Source organism: Zeus faber, assembly GCF_960531495.2.
Source record: "Zeus faber genome assembly, chromosome: 12".
NCBI classification, from domain to species: domain Eukaryota; kingdom Metazoa; phylum Chordata; class Actinopteri; order Zeiformes; family Zeidae; genus Zeus; species Zeus faber.
The window spans coordinates 18,665,041-18,680,858 of NC_137196.1; the positions used below are offsets into that span (position 1 = coordinate 18,665,041).

The following is a 15,818-nucleotide window of genomic DNA, read 5'->3' on the forward strand; positions in this document are numbered from 1 at the left end:
TACAGAGACATTACGTAAGGGTCGAGCGAGAGGTGTCTAATATCCCACCCCCGTCACCCCGCCCCACTGACTCTTCCTTCCGCCGACTGAGACAGGACAGAGCCCCCCCGCCGTCCCCGGACGCAATAACCCAAAGCCAATGTTGTTAAATCAGTGTGATGGTTTTCAGCCCTGTCCTGCGCTCTCCGCCTCCGGAGAATGAACGTTCTCCGCCCGTTCTGCCTCTGCCTCGTCCGCCCGTTCCCTCACCGGCTCCGCACTGCCGTGCAGCCGGGGCGGGCGAGCGAAGCGTTTGGTCCCAATGTCTCCGCACCGCACGCCAACGGTGGAAAGACGCCAAAAGACACGTCCGGGGCCTGAGTGGTATTTTTAAGAAGAAAGAGAAGAAAATCGAAGAGTATAAAGACGTGTCTCCGTAGAGACTGGACGCGTTTCAGTTTCCCGTCTTTGTACGTTTCACGGTTCTGATCGGACTCGTCGTTTTTTGTTTTTTTTTATAAATAATTTATCTAGAATTTATCTGCCCGTCAAATCTGAGGACAGAATCAGACCGTACATACCTTTTAGCATACGGGGTGGAATATGATGATAGTGGTCAAAGGTTTCCAGGGTATCACTAATTGAGTCCGGGCGGGTGGTGGTGTTGTTCATTTTAGGAGGTCTATACGCCACAGCATTTGATTAGTTGCAACTGAAAACTGGAATAGTGCTCGGCAATGAATGGAAAGAATGAAATATTGGCGCCAAACCCTCACATCAGGCAGAAATCCTCGGGGCAGCTGAAAAGGTTAGTCAGCGGGAGCCAGTTCAGGGGAAAGGCTTAACTCACCAATGTTTAGCCCCAGCTTCTGTCACGCATGAGAAATAATTTGAAAGTGAAAAAAAACAAATATCCCAAAATGGGGTACGATGTGTTAGCTGTCACTATCAGTGACAGTCAGACAGAAGTCAAGGGGGTTGAATAAAGGGCCTGCTCTTCAGGAGTCATCCTGGTGACCTGTAGTGGCCTGTGGCGGGCATCCCCAGACACACACACACACATACACAAACACACACAGACACACACACACTCCAGAACTCCTCATGCCGTTCTTTACGCACCACGAACACCCCCAGGCAGGACGCATGATTTGCACACTTGTCTGGGACACATTCCTGCCTGACCGCCACCGGTCAAAGCCCGGATTGACCCACTATTCATTTCACCAATCACATGCTATTCTGCTGCAAAGGGACAGGAGTCGCAGTTTGGGGTTTGAGGTAAACAAGTAAGCAATAAGAAATCCAACACGGCTGGACAGAGTTTTGTTATGACATTTTTCGCTGTTTATCCCTTCTTTTTTTTTAACTTATTTTAATGTCTACTCTTTCGGATCCAGTTCTCTCTCTCCCCCCATCGAGACCGGGCCTTCTCTTTCCCTCCCACGCAATCTACGTTTTATTGAAAACGCGAGCAAGTAATCTTTCATCGGGGAAGACAGAACACAAACTTTGCGCACACACGGGCTGGGGGGGGGGGGGGAGGATGTTCTAATAAACAAGCATTCTGAAAACATTCTTCTCTGGTAATAAAGTCGTAAATTAAAACCACTTGCTGTTTCTCCCGAAAAAAACTGAAGTTGACCAAAGAATGCTGCTCCTCAGCTGAAAATAATACTGCTGGCAAACGCTACGTCTCTCAATAAAAAGGCGAAGAAAAGCAGATTACCAATAAGCACGGTGCAAGCTATGAACTAATGAAATGAACCCCTACTTGCTGTTTAAAACACCGGTGGGGGTCTCCGGCTCCTTCTTTCCTCCTCTTTATAAACAGCCATGATCAAATAAAGTCTTGATCTATTATTGGGCACCGTTTGAGACAAACATGTGGAAGTGAGATGTATTGTGTAACTTCCCTCATGGCTTGCTTCGCCATCTCCCGACCCCCTGCCACGAGAGACGTCATCGCATGCCGGTTGTATAACTGTTCTAAAGCCTCTTGAGGTCATGACGGATCACTTGTAAAATGGGGGAAAATTTGGTATGGCATGTACTCCTGCCTTGCTGTGTTTAGGTGGAAAGAGCTATAACTCTTACCATCATGTTTGACGACCGTGTCCCCCCCACCCCGCACGCTTCCCACGCCTTGTATTCGGAGGCCCCACATCCAGCACACTTCACCCACAGCCTTTCTCCTTGAGGTTCTGCTGACACAGCACTGCTCAGGCACGGGGAGAAAAAAAAAAAAAAAAAAAGGCCTCAAGTCCCGCCCCCTGCACACGCTCCTCTCAGGATACACAATTAGATAGTCTGCCATTCACTGAATGGGACCATAAAATGATTGATTGATTGATTGATTGATTTGAACATACAACAATAAACAGAAGTCCGGATAATAACTCATGCCACAAGTTACATGATGTAAAGCACATAAGGGCAAAGGTGCCTTGATTGACAGGTCCTGTTTGAGCAAGGTGGGTGCGTTTCTTTGTGTGTCCGATGGTTTCAGTCCCTCCCGCAGCACACCAAGACTCTGCGCACGCCGCCCAAATCTACAAAGCTCTAGCTCCGTCCTTGGTCATTATGTCTTCAGAGCAGGCACCACAAATAAACTGGCATAAGTTCGAGGAACCCCCCCCCCCCCCTCCCCGGGTAGTAGTCATTTTCAATAACATGCTCCTTATAAATATTGCTCGTGGTTTTAACTTACAAGTATGGTTTCCACTCATTTTGTCCATTTGCACAAAGGCATGTGTGAACTTGGCCAACGTGACCTCAAAAGGCACCTGCCATTCTTCCCCGACTCTGCTGAGAAAATGTAAGCAGAGGAGAACCAGCAATTTGCTCCCTTACTATCTATCCCACAGATGGTTCTTGTCTATTCACCCCCCCCCCCCCCCCCAATGCTCTAAATCTGCTATGTGGCCATAAGCAGAAGAATGCATTTGCACTAAGCAGATGCCAGACAAATATGTGCACCAATGCTTTTTCGGTAAAAAGTCTTGGGATAAATAAACTTTCGACATGCTCAAATTGCGACGGCTGAACGCACTGCATTAAAACAACGTCATCCCCCTCACCCCCCACACCGGGTCGACGAGGTGCGAGCGCTCAGAGTTACGCTGGACATGTGCAAAGTGATCCTTGTGACACAGAACGTGAACTACGCCACGCTCTCCCCACTGCCATGGTGGCTGCCGTGCAGTTGCATGACGTATACAGTCTAGTCATGTACATATACAGTCTAGTTATGTACATATACAGTCTAGTCATGTACATATACAGTCTAGTTATGTACATATACAGTCTAGTTATGTACATATACAGTCTAGTTATGTACATATATAACACCACTAGACCCAGAGCAACTCTTGTTTGGGACCGTTTCAACCCCAACAGTGGCGAAACGTGACACAGGTTCTGGGACACTGACCACGGACAGAAGGAGATACTGAAACTCATGACAGGAAAGTTATGGTGGTGCCGTGGTGTGGTTTTCGCCAAAAGAAAAGAATAAAAACAAAAAAAATCGTAAATATAGCTGCAGGCAGCAAATACACGGGGTCCAGTTTAGTCACGTTAGACGCCGATACAGATATCTGGTGGGAAACTGCACTGAAAGCAACCGTTCATTGGGAAACGGTTCGGTTGCTTCGTTTATATGTTTTCTGGGGTCAAATAGCAACGGTTGGATTAAAACAACAGTGGTGAGATTGATGTGGCCGCAGAGTTCTTCAACTGGTCACAACTGGAACACCCAGGATGCCGAGGTTTGCCTTTCCTGACTGTGCTCTTCAAGTGTTTAATTACTGTGAAATAACAATGGCAGTTAGGGCCAAACCAAACAGCCTCAGAGGGAGGGCTCTCCGTGAAACAAGGTATGGACTACACGGAATATGTTGGCCGGTTGGTCTGGAATAAGGCCTGGATAAAACAGATGTGTTCAATCCCCCACTATTTAGGATCTTGTCACGTCCCCCGGACATTCCCGGTCGTGACATGCGTCGTGAACTTCTTGGAAATACCGACACGATACGGACTGTTGAACAACTCGCGGGGAGTTAACGCCATCCCGACATCGCGAACGTTCAGACGAAGAAGGAAACGTGAGACGCGCTGAAAAGCGACCCTTGACTCACCGAACCTCTTGTAGCCGAAGGACTGCACCTCCTCGTCATCAGCGAAGTCGTCTAGCGGCGCAGGGGTGGGGGGGGGAGAAAACACACAAAAAAAAAACTTAAAATACGATCAATATAAAAAGACACTCAGCGTTCGCAAATGCCAAAACACAACCCGGGTCTCTCAATCCCCTGGCTCCCGTTTCCGGACTTTTTCAGCCTCCTGAAGTTCCTCTGCTCGGTCGCCGCCATCTGCAGCGGCCCCCGCCCCCAGGGGGCCCCCCGGGCGCCGGCCGTCTCCTTTCATGTGGCTCCCACGTTCATGGGAAAGTACGACGGTGACTCGGAGGTTGGTTTCGGTGTCGTCGGCCGCCGGCCAGTTCAAACAAAGAGGGGCCGCGCGTCCCAGGGATCTCCTTGTCCACCTCTCACCCTCGCCCTTGGTTGTTCTGCATCGTCGATCCGCTTTTTAAGCGTGAGCCAAGGCTGTCGACGGCAGTCTTTGCATCCAAAGTTCTTGGTCACGGTATCCGCTCATCCAAGTTGGTTTAGGTCCTCATCGCAGCGAGAGTAAATCTACGATACGAACCAAGATGTTGCTCGGGTGCCCATTTCGAGGCTGCGGAAATTCTTAAAAAAAAAAAACTTTAGCTAATACAAATTCCCCACTCGAGCGTTTTGTTTCTGCTTTGCACTTTTAACTTTGGATGTTTACCTAACAAACCCGGCTGCGTCTCATTGCAACGGCAATGGGGCTGCCGCGCTTGGCCCGACGATCGGCCAGTCTGGAAAGAATTAACTTTCGTCCCAACTTTCCTACGGCTCCTACGGCTTATTTGGCGGAGCACGCCGCGCGGCGTCGCCGCCCCCGGGCGGCGTCCCCGGCGGCGCGGTAGGTGGAGCCGCGGCTCGGCCCGGACGACAAAGGCTCGGGTAAAGCTCGTGACGCCTCAGCGGGGGACCTCCCACTTCGTCCGCATGTTTCCCCGCCCGTTAAAAATTCCTGCCTCGGTGGTGTCGGCGGGGATGGAGGAGGAGGGAGGAGGAGGACGAGGCTTCCTCCATCACGCGACGCATGCGCTCTCCTTTCATTTCGAGCAAGCGCCAAAAGCCCACCTGTTTTCACCGCCGCTTTCGCCTCCGTCCTGTCGCCAGGACCAGGTGCGTGGACGGCAAACTCCCGGACCGAACCAGGCGTGGACGTGGCTGCGGATCCGCGACGCCCGACTTCCAACCCGAGTTTGTTCCATGCGTTTTATTTTCTCCGCGTCCTTCTCCACCTCGTGCCCCCGTTTACGGCGTCCCCCCCTGCTCGTCACTCTGCGTTCCCGCGTCAGCCTGGGTTCCCTGAGGCACTTACAACTGGCATTAGGCATTAGACTGATACTAAGTCATGTGTGTTGCCGGCCGTTTCTGGTGGAAACCGCCGACTGTCTGTTTATATTTCCAGCCCTGTAACTTTTCCCTGACCGCCCTCATCTCCGCAGATATTTTCCAGATTTTGGCCTTTGTGGGGAACATCAAGCTGGACCCGACCCACCGCTGCGCTTCCGTCTTACGATGTGAAAACACGGACCGCCGTTGGCAGACGGCAAATAATATCCGCAGTTCGCTATTAAAAAAAAAAAAAAAAATGCATCGTCGCCCGCCAACTAAGTGTTAAAGAAAGGGGTGATGCGGAGTTCCCCCAAACTCTACTAAACCGAAATGTGCGACTCCTTCCACTCGGAGGAGAAGCTCTTTCCTCTCGGGTGGAACTTCCGCTCTCTCTGTTTTTATGGGGGGGGGGGGGTTTTGCCTCCGAGCTGAATGGCGGCGGTCCTCGAGTCGTTTGTGTCACCATTCCCCGGAACGGTGACAAACCCCACGGCCATCGTAGACCTGGAACCCTTCTGTTCTATTTACAGATATTCCGGGAAAACGATTCGGCATCATTTCAGCCCTTAAAAAAAAAAAAAAAAACATTTTTCTATCCCTGGCGACGCACACGTCAAGAATGATTTAAGAGAAAAAGGCAAATGTTGTCGGGAGCCCGTGCCTTTCATTCATTGCCGAGGAGTTTCAGCGCGTTTGGGGAACATCTTGATCGCATCACGGACTTACGGCGCGGGGCTGTCTGGCTCTGGTTAGTTCGGTTTGGTAACGAGTTGGACATATTCATGTTAGTCATCGCAGCACCCATGGAGCCGTCCTGCCGCCACAGGACGGGGCGAGCTCCAGCAGCGGAGCCTCCGAGCGCGCCCTCCAGGTGGCGGTACGCACGGCCCCAGCGCATTCCGCTTTGACGACGGGGCCAATTTTATGAACTTCGAAAACGGAATTCCTTGAGCGGCGCCGCGGCGGGATCACGGCTGCAAAGCAAAAAAATTAAAAATAAAAAATAAAAAATGTAAAGAAGGAGGCATCTCCGCAGAACGCGCGGTGTCGTCTCCTCCGCGGCCCCGACAGCCGGAGCGCCGTCTGCGATCCCAGTCAATGTTCTGGAAAAAGGGGCTTTAAACATCCTCGAAGCCAGAGGAGGCAGGGGCTCGTTCCTGTTTGTCAGAGACTTCATCCCCAAAATTTTATTTTTTTTAAAAGCCACAGTATTTTTTTTTTTTTTTTTTCAAGTTCTGTAAAGTAATTACATAACCGTGATTCATTATTTCCTAAGGGCTTTTTGGATTTTTTTTTTTTTTTTTTTTAAAGGGAGAAAAACAACTTTAATGAACTTATTGAAACCTTACACGCGAGTTCAAGTCTGTTTTCTCCTCAAGTCATTCTTTTGAAAACAAAGTGTGTGTGGGGGGGGGGGGGGCGCGACGTTTCGTGCGTGGACATGTGCAAACGACGCGATCAATTAAGACGTACAAAACCATATGACACGCAAAAAAAAAAAAAAAAGCAACGGGGAGGCTGCGACCCCTCTCCCCGCAGATACTCTGCTCGTGCCACTGACGGAAAGAAAAGACTATTTTTTTGCGCAGCTCTGATGTGCGGCAGCCAGATGCAAAACAATCCACGAACCTCCACACGAGTGTGTAATTGAGTCCAGATGCCCCCACGCGAGTCTGCAGCCTGCATTCCTCATGTCTAGGAGAACAGCGTTGGGCTGCGCACACATCTCCAGAATAGCAATAAGAATAATCATCATAATAATAACAACAACAAAAATAACGTTAATAAAAGTTATTGCTCGATTCCCACATCTTGCTGTTTTGTCTGTTTAACAGAGGGGGGGGGGGGAACCCAAAAACAAACAAACAAAAACAAACAAACACACGTGATACGTCCGGAATCCTACCTTTCATCGTGCCTTACAAAACGCGAACTTGCCGTTGGAAGTCACAGCCGCTGCATCGCGGAAGGCAGGCTCGAGTCGCTGCCGAACGCCACAAGCGCTTTGCCGACGGTGCCTTAGGTTCCACGGCGCCGGAGCCCCTCGCACGTCCGCCCGTCCCACAGCTCGCCGCGCTCCCGCGATGTCCTCCCGGCAGGTCGAGAGGGCTGGAGCTGCACGTCGGGTGCCGAGGGGGAGGAACTGAGCTGTGTTTTCAGCCGGGGAGGTTAATTAGGACCTTGAGGTTGCAAACGCCGCCACACCCCCCCCCCCCCCCCCACAACCACAACCACACACACACACACACACACACACACACACACACACACACACACACACACACACACACACACACACACACACACACTCCCACGCACCCCCCCGTCCCATCCGTATAAAAAGCGCGCTCCTGGTACACGCCAGGAGGTGGGACCAGAGGAGCACCGGGTGGGGGGGGTCCCTGGCCCCTGGCCCCTGGCCCCTGGGAACACATGTCCTCCCGAGCTGGTGCATGGGGGCCATGGGGCCACATACGGCGCCCTCTAGGCTGTTTCTTCTTGAGATGTTAAGCCCAGAGTTCTGATCTTTCAACTTCATCGGACAAAACGAAGGAGGTCATTCAAACACGTAATATATTCTAATGTGCAAAAGCAATCAAAGTAATGACGTCTACACAGAGCTTTAATGTAAGCGATATATGTTATTTATATTATGTTATTATATTGTATTGTATTTATATGATATTTATCACACTATACCTCTCCCACAAACAGTGGTGGAAGAGGTACTCAGTTCTTATTGAAATCCAAGTACCACATTGACATTTCTACTTAAGTAAATACATATAAGTACTTGCTAACTTAAATGTACTTAAAGTAGTAAAAGTACTTATACCTGATATAATATTATACCCATAATACTGTTGTATTATAGGGTCTGTTATAAAGGGGATGATATGACCGGTTACCATGATTGCAATTTAAAAAAATCCTAAATCATTACAAAACTTACATTTTTTTAACCAGTGCAATTCTAAACAAATATTAAGATATGCATGTACAGGTTACAATCTTTTCGGTACCTAAAGGCCAATCAGTGACAACCTTGCAGCGCGATAAATTGAAACGCAAAGCTGTGTTTTTAGGTGAGCAGTTTTATTCAGCCAACAACAGGCATGTTTATGAAGAGCTGCAAATCAAAGCCAAAAAGATAAAATATGTACAGTAGTGTCATCAAGACAAAAACCGAAAAGTTAACTCTGGACAGGAGGGCATGTGTGGTCAGTCAGTCCATATTGCATTAACAGCAAAGTCTCTGAAACACCTTTTAATAAGTGGAGCTCAGGAGAGGAAAAAAACCAAAACTATCTTGATTCGTTTTTAATTCCTGCTGCCACAGCGAGAAAGCAAAAACGGGAAAGATTATTCAAAACTGGGTGGGTACAATTTGAGCCAAAAGCAAGAGGAGTTAACAGGTAACTCTAGTCCTGGACTTGCGTTGCTTTGCTATTTCCTTCCTACGGTTTGTATTTCAAACCGTATCACACTGACCTCCCACTGCAATTTTGGTACCTGAGCAAATCAGACTTTTTAACCAAATCTTAAAATTTTCAATCAGGTTCAGAGGAAACTGCATTAAAGAAACTGATTTGATTAAAGTCATGAACACTCTCAGTGTTGCAATTGATGAGAATACAAAATAGAATCTTAATTCATGGTCTTGATAAGTGAGTGGGGCTCAGGGTGCTGCATTTGACGGGTTCCAAACATCAACTACAACTTCTCAGTAGTATTTAATGTTGATAACTCTTATTATACTAATAAAGATTATGGGACTCACCAGGGCAGCACCAGGGGCCCCCTTTTATAACCCCCACGTATGCTTATACTAGGTAATATTATCTGCCATTTGGAGGCTAATTCTCATTTCTATGCTGATGTGCAGATGGTTTTCCAGAACAGATTTCAAGCTCTTGATGGTTTAATAAAGCTCTAAATGTTCCACCGGCGCATATTTCAGATCGTGTCCTTTTGGGCAGCACTCTGACCTCCCACTGCCCTTTTGCTGTCCAGCAAATCAGCTCTTTTGGTTGCGTCTCTGCTGACTAGCGCAACAAGAAACAGGAAGTTGCGCTACTTCATTTTTTTCTCGGAAGAGTAAAACCTTTTTTCCCATTAATCCACTGTGGCAATAGTTCAAAATAAAATGTGATGAAGATGCATGACTTGCTTGCAAGTTTCCCGTTTTCTAAAACTTACCATAAGGCTTAAATGTATTCCCACATTGGATCCTATTTACAGTAAGAAGCCGCAGCAGAGTGGTAAGTTTTGTTAGGAGCCAACATTTAAATAAGGCCTGGGTTGAACAACAGTGACCATACCCTTTAACTACCCTAAAAAGTTGCTCACATAATATGTGTGTTTAGTGTAGTGAACTAATATTTGGAATGTTTAACCTTTGCACAAACCAAAAATTAAAAAAAAGACGAATTAAAACCTTAATAGGACCATCTCCATTGATATCTGTACCATTTAATATGAGTTTTTCTTCACAACATAACTTAAAAGGTATTTTTTAAATTTCGAGCTAAAGCAACTGTAAAAGCTTTACACAGATTGAGATTATTGATCATTCAGAGCATGATATTTATTTGTAACATTAGCTTTTATTGGCATCCCCAACATGTAGACAAATCTAGCTCCATGCCATTGGCAGGTTGGTTTATTTCTCACAGTGCGGTATGTATACCTAATACCTACGGTCGGCTTTAATCAATCAAGACCTTTTACCTGCACCAGCTTGACTTCTCCCACTCCACACAATCCAGTTTTAACCTCTGTACAGTGTCTTTAGCTTACATGCTGACTGTGACCTGTGACCTTTTTTTCGTACATGTCGGAGAACTCAAATGTCCTCAACTGAAGCGAAGCCAGGCCTCCAACCCAGCGGTTCCCAGTCCATAACTACCTGCCCGATGCACATTCACTCAAGGTTCTCACACCTGTTAATCTCCTCCTTCCCCAAAAATATATAAATAAATAAATAAAACAAATAAGAAATAAAAAAAAAAACCTCATAAGCTTTGACCACAATAAGCCCTGAAGATAAAGAATGACTGAAAGCTCTATCACACATGTGCTATACTCCCTGTTAGTTATGACACGACGTGTATTTTCCCACCACCAGCCATGAAGCGGAGGGATGTTTTCCAGCTGTCTGTGAGGAGCTCGGCCACAGATAAGAACATTACTGGAACCGGGTGTTGCAGAGCGTCCGGGGGCTGAGGTGTCGCGACCGGCTGCTTCTGATTATGATCCAGACAGGACCCTGTCTTCCGGGTCACGGCTTGTGAAAGACACACATTTTTATTATTTTTTTTAGAGAGATGGAGGAACTCTCTCGCCTGGCGCACGCTTCCCTCACTTTCTTTCAGGTGGCAAAAAAGTTTTCCCTAACCCCACGGCACACCGGGGTGGGGGTTCATGTATTTCACCGCGGCCGAGGCTGGTATGACTCAAACACCGAGGTGGACGGAAAATATAATTATAAAGGGACAAGGCGAAATGAGAACATCGCTCCTTTATTGATCCGGCGTTCCACCGCAGGCTCACCTGTGGCATTTCGGAGGTCTGGATAACTTTCCCATTCTGGGGCGAGAAAAAGGAAAAGTACCGCTCGGCTATTCAAAAGTAAAGAAATAACACCGCAGTGTCTAATCTCTGCGGCCCGCTATGCCAAAACACACATCGCTGGCAGCGCGCTGACTGACCGCTGGGATTAGCGTGCACCAGCGCCAGGTAAATACTGTAATTGGATAAGTCATGGGCGGAAAGAGGACAGACAGACCTGAGCAGATAAAGAAACAACACCGCGCGTCTCCCCGTTAACGGTCCTCCGGTAAGTTATTCCTTTTGTAAAGACTCCCATTTTGTTCATACCTTATTCCATTTGAATTGTGTTTGATTCCAATTTGTAGAGCATGTTTGGATGTGGTCTTATGATAGGATGTCACAATAAACTCAAGTCAAGTCAAACATCACTCTCCTTTGCGGGAACGGCGTGTTTGAATCTGGGAATCGGTGCTTAGTAATAAAATATTTACACAACCTTTCTTATTCCTTGGCCTTGTATTTAAGAAAACATGCAATATGGCTGTTTAATCATGTGTCTGCTCGCTCAGATATATTGCACAAGCACTCTTGAAAGGATACTGCTGGTGTAGGCGATCTAATACTTCCTTTACTGTATGTTTATTCCGAAATCCAAATTGTGAAACTCCACGCATGACTGACCCGGGGCAACGTGTTATCACAGTGCATTCGATATAAAGTAGGTCCGGCGTTAGCACGGTTCAATATTTAGGAAGCGGACTTATGGTGAGGTGACAGCGTAGAGCCTGCAGGGTTTTGGGGGTTGAATGTTGTGCTGTGTTGGCCAGGGGACAGCAAGGTGCTTTGCCCCCTGCTGGGAACTACTTATGCATCTTAAAGTCAACATCCGAGGGTAAACCTGAACCAAGCGGTATGCAGGGGTCTACTCTAGAGCAGGGGTCTACTGTAGAGGACTTTGTTAATGGGTAATGGTTAATGGGTATGGGTAAATGGTTAACGATAATACAATTTTGGGGGGCAATCATGTCATTTCACAGTGGTATGTGGTATAACAGGACAGAGTTGAAAACACAGTGTTCATAATGGGCTTCCAAGTAGCTGCATGCAGTGAACATAACGTTATCAAAAGATGAACGTCTCACAACAGAACAGTCACCGTACACTGCATTGATATACCTTGGTGGATCCAGTTTATAGGATAAGGCCCGAGCTGAGGACAGGCAGGGGTGCCGGAATTTTGGTCGTCAGCCGTTGTTATACGTGAGATCGACACGTGATACTTCACTGGAAGCGACTCAAGCCTCTCGTGTCTCAAAGTTCAAGGAGTAAACAACAGAGGCTTTTCACATTCAGACAGATGTGTAGCGCCACCAAGTGTCCGCTGTACGAACACGTACGGCCATGTGATGTTGATGTTTACCAAGGTGTGCTCGAATCTCAAATCCTATTAGGTTTTACCGGATTAGTTGTCGTTCCTGTGTCCATCTGCCCGTGTCCGAATGTGACTCTGCACTATCGTCAGCTGTCCACGTGCCCCGAGGGACAGATGCAAACATAGCTGTCACATTCTTTCAGAAAGCCTTTTCCTTCCTGTCCAAGACGGCGGCTGAGGTCCAAGATTCCAAAAAAATGAGGATTCTGCTCGGTGTGGCGGTTCTGGTGGCGACACTGGGTGTCCTTCACTCCGCCGGTGAAGCCCTCCCCAAAGGCATCTCGGAGGAGACCTTGAAACGTGAGTTGTGTCATATTCAGGTCCAACGATGAAATTGCGGAAAAGGTTTCTGCACAATTGGAAGCATGGTGTATAGCCTTCGTGCACTGTTGTGCATAGACGGCTAATGAAATGATTTTTCTTTTATTTTTGGAAAGAAGTTACATTAAAATTGAATATAATGAGGTGAGAAATAACTTTGAGTAAAAACCTATAGCGGGCCAGAGCAGGGCCCATGGTAGACAGGGCACTGAGGATACTTGGCTCATGGTCATCCCGCCTTAGACACAGTCAACGTGGTTCGCATTTGGAAAGGGAACTTTTGCACACGGGGAAGAAAGGTCAGGGCCATTCATTTCACAGAAGTTTCCCTGTCTCATTACCTCTGTCAGAGCTGTCTCTGGACGGGGAGAAGTTGGTGGACGAGGCTTTAAGCAGGGCTTTGTATGGGGTGAAGGAGATGAAGGAGGTGATGCTGCAGAATGAAGAGAAGCACGAGCACCTCATGAAGTCTCTGCAGCGCAGCAGTGAAAAGAAGAAGGTCAGAGGGCGGCCAAAAACTCAAAGCACTCTACACACCCACACTCTTGGAGACGTGGTTTACTCTGAGTACTGTAAAACACACATACAAACATTGGAATAAAGCAAGAAAGGAACAAATGAATCAGTAAAACCAAACACACAAACTGATGCCAATAAATATAGCACAGAATGAAATTAACTTTATTGTCCATTAGGTGGAAATTTGCCTAGTTACCAACGGCAACTGTTTCCCCTGACACTAGGGGGCAGCCCAGCTGGCCCAGGAGGTGACAGAAAAGCTGGAGGAGGCGGAGGAGCAGTGTCAGGACTCCCTCCAGTCGGAGTGGGAGAAGTGCAGACCTTGCCTGGAGGATGCCTGCAAGACCTTCTACACCTCCACCTGCCAAAGAGGTTTTGCCACATTCCATGCCAAGGTATCCAATGCCTGGGGCCATTTTTTTTTTACACCCAATGATATTCCATAAGCCTTTGAATCTGTATAACCTGTATGATCTCTAATGGTACTTTTACTGAGGGTTGTCATTTGATGCAATGCAGCTCAATATCTGAGGCTGGTAGGGTAAAGGCTATAGGTGGAAATTGACCCCCTAAAGTTTGAAGGACTGCAAAATTAAAGAATACTTCCTCTGATTGGTTCTCCTTAATTTATCGCCTTAACTATCCCAACTTAACTATCCCAACAACCCCTCTTTCAATCATCCATTCAAAGGTGGAGAACTTCTTCCGTAGCGTCTCCAGGCGGTTTGGGCCCCGTGAGCCACCCATGGAGGCCGGCGACATCATGGTGAACCAGAACCTCAATGACCCTGATTACGCCGACATGGAAGTGGCCAGCATCGAGGACTCCTTCAGCCACCTGATGACCAAGGTGGGCTCACTGGTGAACCGCAGCATGGCCCTGGTCTCCAAGATGAGAAGCAGGCTGGACAGGGTCCTTCAAAGAGCCTTCCTCAACAGGACTGTCGACCAGGCGGAGGAGGAGACCGCCTCCGATCCCTTCTATGCCGCCCGCGACTCTGGCTTCTTGCAGGGCGTCGGCTTGGATGAAGTGCTGGACTCCTTCTTTGATTTTGGCAAGAGTGTGGTGGACGAGTTTGGGTCCGTGGTGACCCAGGTGTTTGACGACTTCCAAGAAGCGGTGGAGGAGGAAACAAAGAAAGGTACAGGGGGTGGCCTGCAGAGTGATCTCATCATAAGTGGTTGAGCTCAAAGAAAAACTAAGGAGATGTAAAAACTTACAAATCTGAGTGAAGTATTTCTAAAGATATTCCTTTTCTGTTTGGTTTAGCAAAGGGCATATTCCCCCGTTTTCTGCAGAAGAGAAAGCTGTGCAGAGACTTGCGCAGACAGACCTCAGAGTGCTGGCAGCTGCAGAGCAAATGTGAGGCTTGCCAGGGGTCGCTGCTCACAGGTGAAGACACAAACATACAGACGCGTATAGTACACAGATCTTAACCACACAGAGCCTTTGCAAAAACATTTCACTTGATATGAATCTGAATAAGAGAGCACATTTACACTTTACACAGAGTGCCCCAATGTGCGGGAGCTACACGTGGAATTAGACGAGGTGTTCCAACTCCTGGATGTTTCTAAGGAGCAGTATGAGGAGATTCTGTCCATCGTCCAGCAGCACACAGACGAGACGGTCGGCTGGCTGACCAACATGGCCGCAGAGTTCGACTGGGTGGCCAAGGTGATGGGCAATGGCAGCAGCCCCGACAATGTCTTCCGGATCACCACAGTGAGTGAGGGGAGGGTGAAGGCTCCAAGCGAGACGTTTTTTTCATTGGAATGTTGAACCTTTATGTCATTGAGAAGAAATGTTCTTTGTAATAAATCGTCTCATCATCTCACTACACTTATTTCTACCTCTAGGTGGTGCTGAAGAGCAGTGACGGTGACAATGCGCCGGTCACAGAGACCAAAGTGGAAGTGAACGTCTTGAACTCTCCTCCATTCATACTGATCGTCCCTGGTGAGCTGGAGATCCAAGACCCCGGCTTCATCCAGTACGTGGCCCAGAAGGCGCTGAGCAAGTACAAGGAGATGGTCAGGTGAGAACCTACCGACAGAACGTCCTGCTCCGACGAACCCTGGAACTACTCTCAAGCGGCTTAGTGGTTTTATTTGAACCCAACTGTAGACCGTTTGTGCATCCAGTTATTTAAGTGTTGTGTTTTAACTATAATGGGCTTTCTTTTCTTCAATTTGAGAATACAAATAGATATTTATGATTTTGTATTCTCAAATTCCGAAATTGATGGTTTCCCTTGGCTTACAGGGACGAGGATGAAGAAACCGTCTGAGAGCATCATTCCTCGGGTCTTGGCTCGAACATCCCTGTACCTTGTGGCAATTAAAACTAGAGCGTAGATGTATATGTACCAAGTACAGCACAGTATTATTAACTCTAGTCTAAAAAAATGTAATAAATAAAAGCTATGTATAAAAATATGTTGAAAGGCACCAATGTGAGCATATCCTCAACAGGTCTTGCATGTAAAACAAACAGATGAATAACATTCTTGGAAAAA

The 15,818-nt window shown here is 47.6% G+C and overlaps 2 protein-coding genes across 4 annotated transcripts in view; one reads left to right on the forward strand and one right to left on the reverse strand.

Moving 5' to 3' along the window:
- The window catches only part of colec12 (collectin sub-family member 12), a 29,212-nt gene extending 21,629 nt beyond the window's left edge, over nucleotides 1–7,583 (reverse strand). For 2 of the 3 annotated variants that reach the window (XM_080011484.1, XM_080011483.1), the window contains exons 1-2: nucleotides 7,381–7,583; nucleotides 4,119–4,169 (exon numbers count right to left, since the gene is read on the reverse strand). In XM_080011484.1, coding sequence (XP_079867610.1) covers nucleotides 4,119–4,169; nucleotides 7,381–7,387 — 58 coding nt within the window. In that variant the 5' untranslated portion in view covers nucleotides 7,388–7,583. Of the gene's footprint in view, nucleotides 1–4,118; nucleotides 4,170–4,308; nucleotides 4,708–7,380 lie in introns of those variants that run through there. The other variant, XM_080011485.1, reaches the window with a different exon arrangement.
- Nucleotides 7,584–12,647: 5,064 nt separating this feature from the next.
- clul1 (clusterin-like 1 (retinal)) lies at nucleotides 12,648–15,652 on the forward strand. The gene is made up of 8 exons (XM_080011492.1): nucleotides 12,648–12,759; nucleotides 13,131–13,279; nucleotides 13,524–13,694; nucleotides 13,991–14,441; nucleotides 14,570–14,692; nucleotides 14,811–15,025; nucleotides 15,160–15,338; nucleotides 15,566–15,652. The coding sequence occupies exons 1-8, from the start codon at nucleotides 12,657–12,659 to the stop codon at nucleotides 15,588–15,590; spliced, it is 1,416 nt and encodes a 471-aa protein (XP_079867618.1). The 5' UTR covers nucleotides 12,648–12,656; the 3' UTR covers nucleotides 15,591–15,652.
- Nucleotides 15,653–15,818: the final 166 nt, after the last annotated feature.

Bases quoted from the DNA above. Each gene is read 5' to 3' on its own strand.
- clul1 (XM_080011492.1), top strand. From the start codon at position 12,657: ATGAGGATTCTGCTCGGTGTGGCGGTTCTGGTGGCGACACTGGGTGTC. The intron at 14,693-14,810 runs GTGAAGACACAA...CACTTTACACAG, and splicing joins CCAGGGGTCGCTGCTCACAG to AGTGCCCCAATGTGCGGGAG. The intron at 15,026-15,159 runs GTGAGTGAGGGG...TTCTACCTCTAG, and splicing joins ATGTCTTCCGGATCACCACA to GTGGTGCTGAAGAGCAGTGA.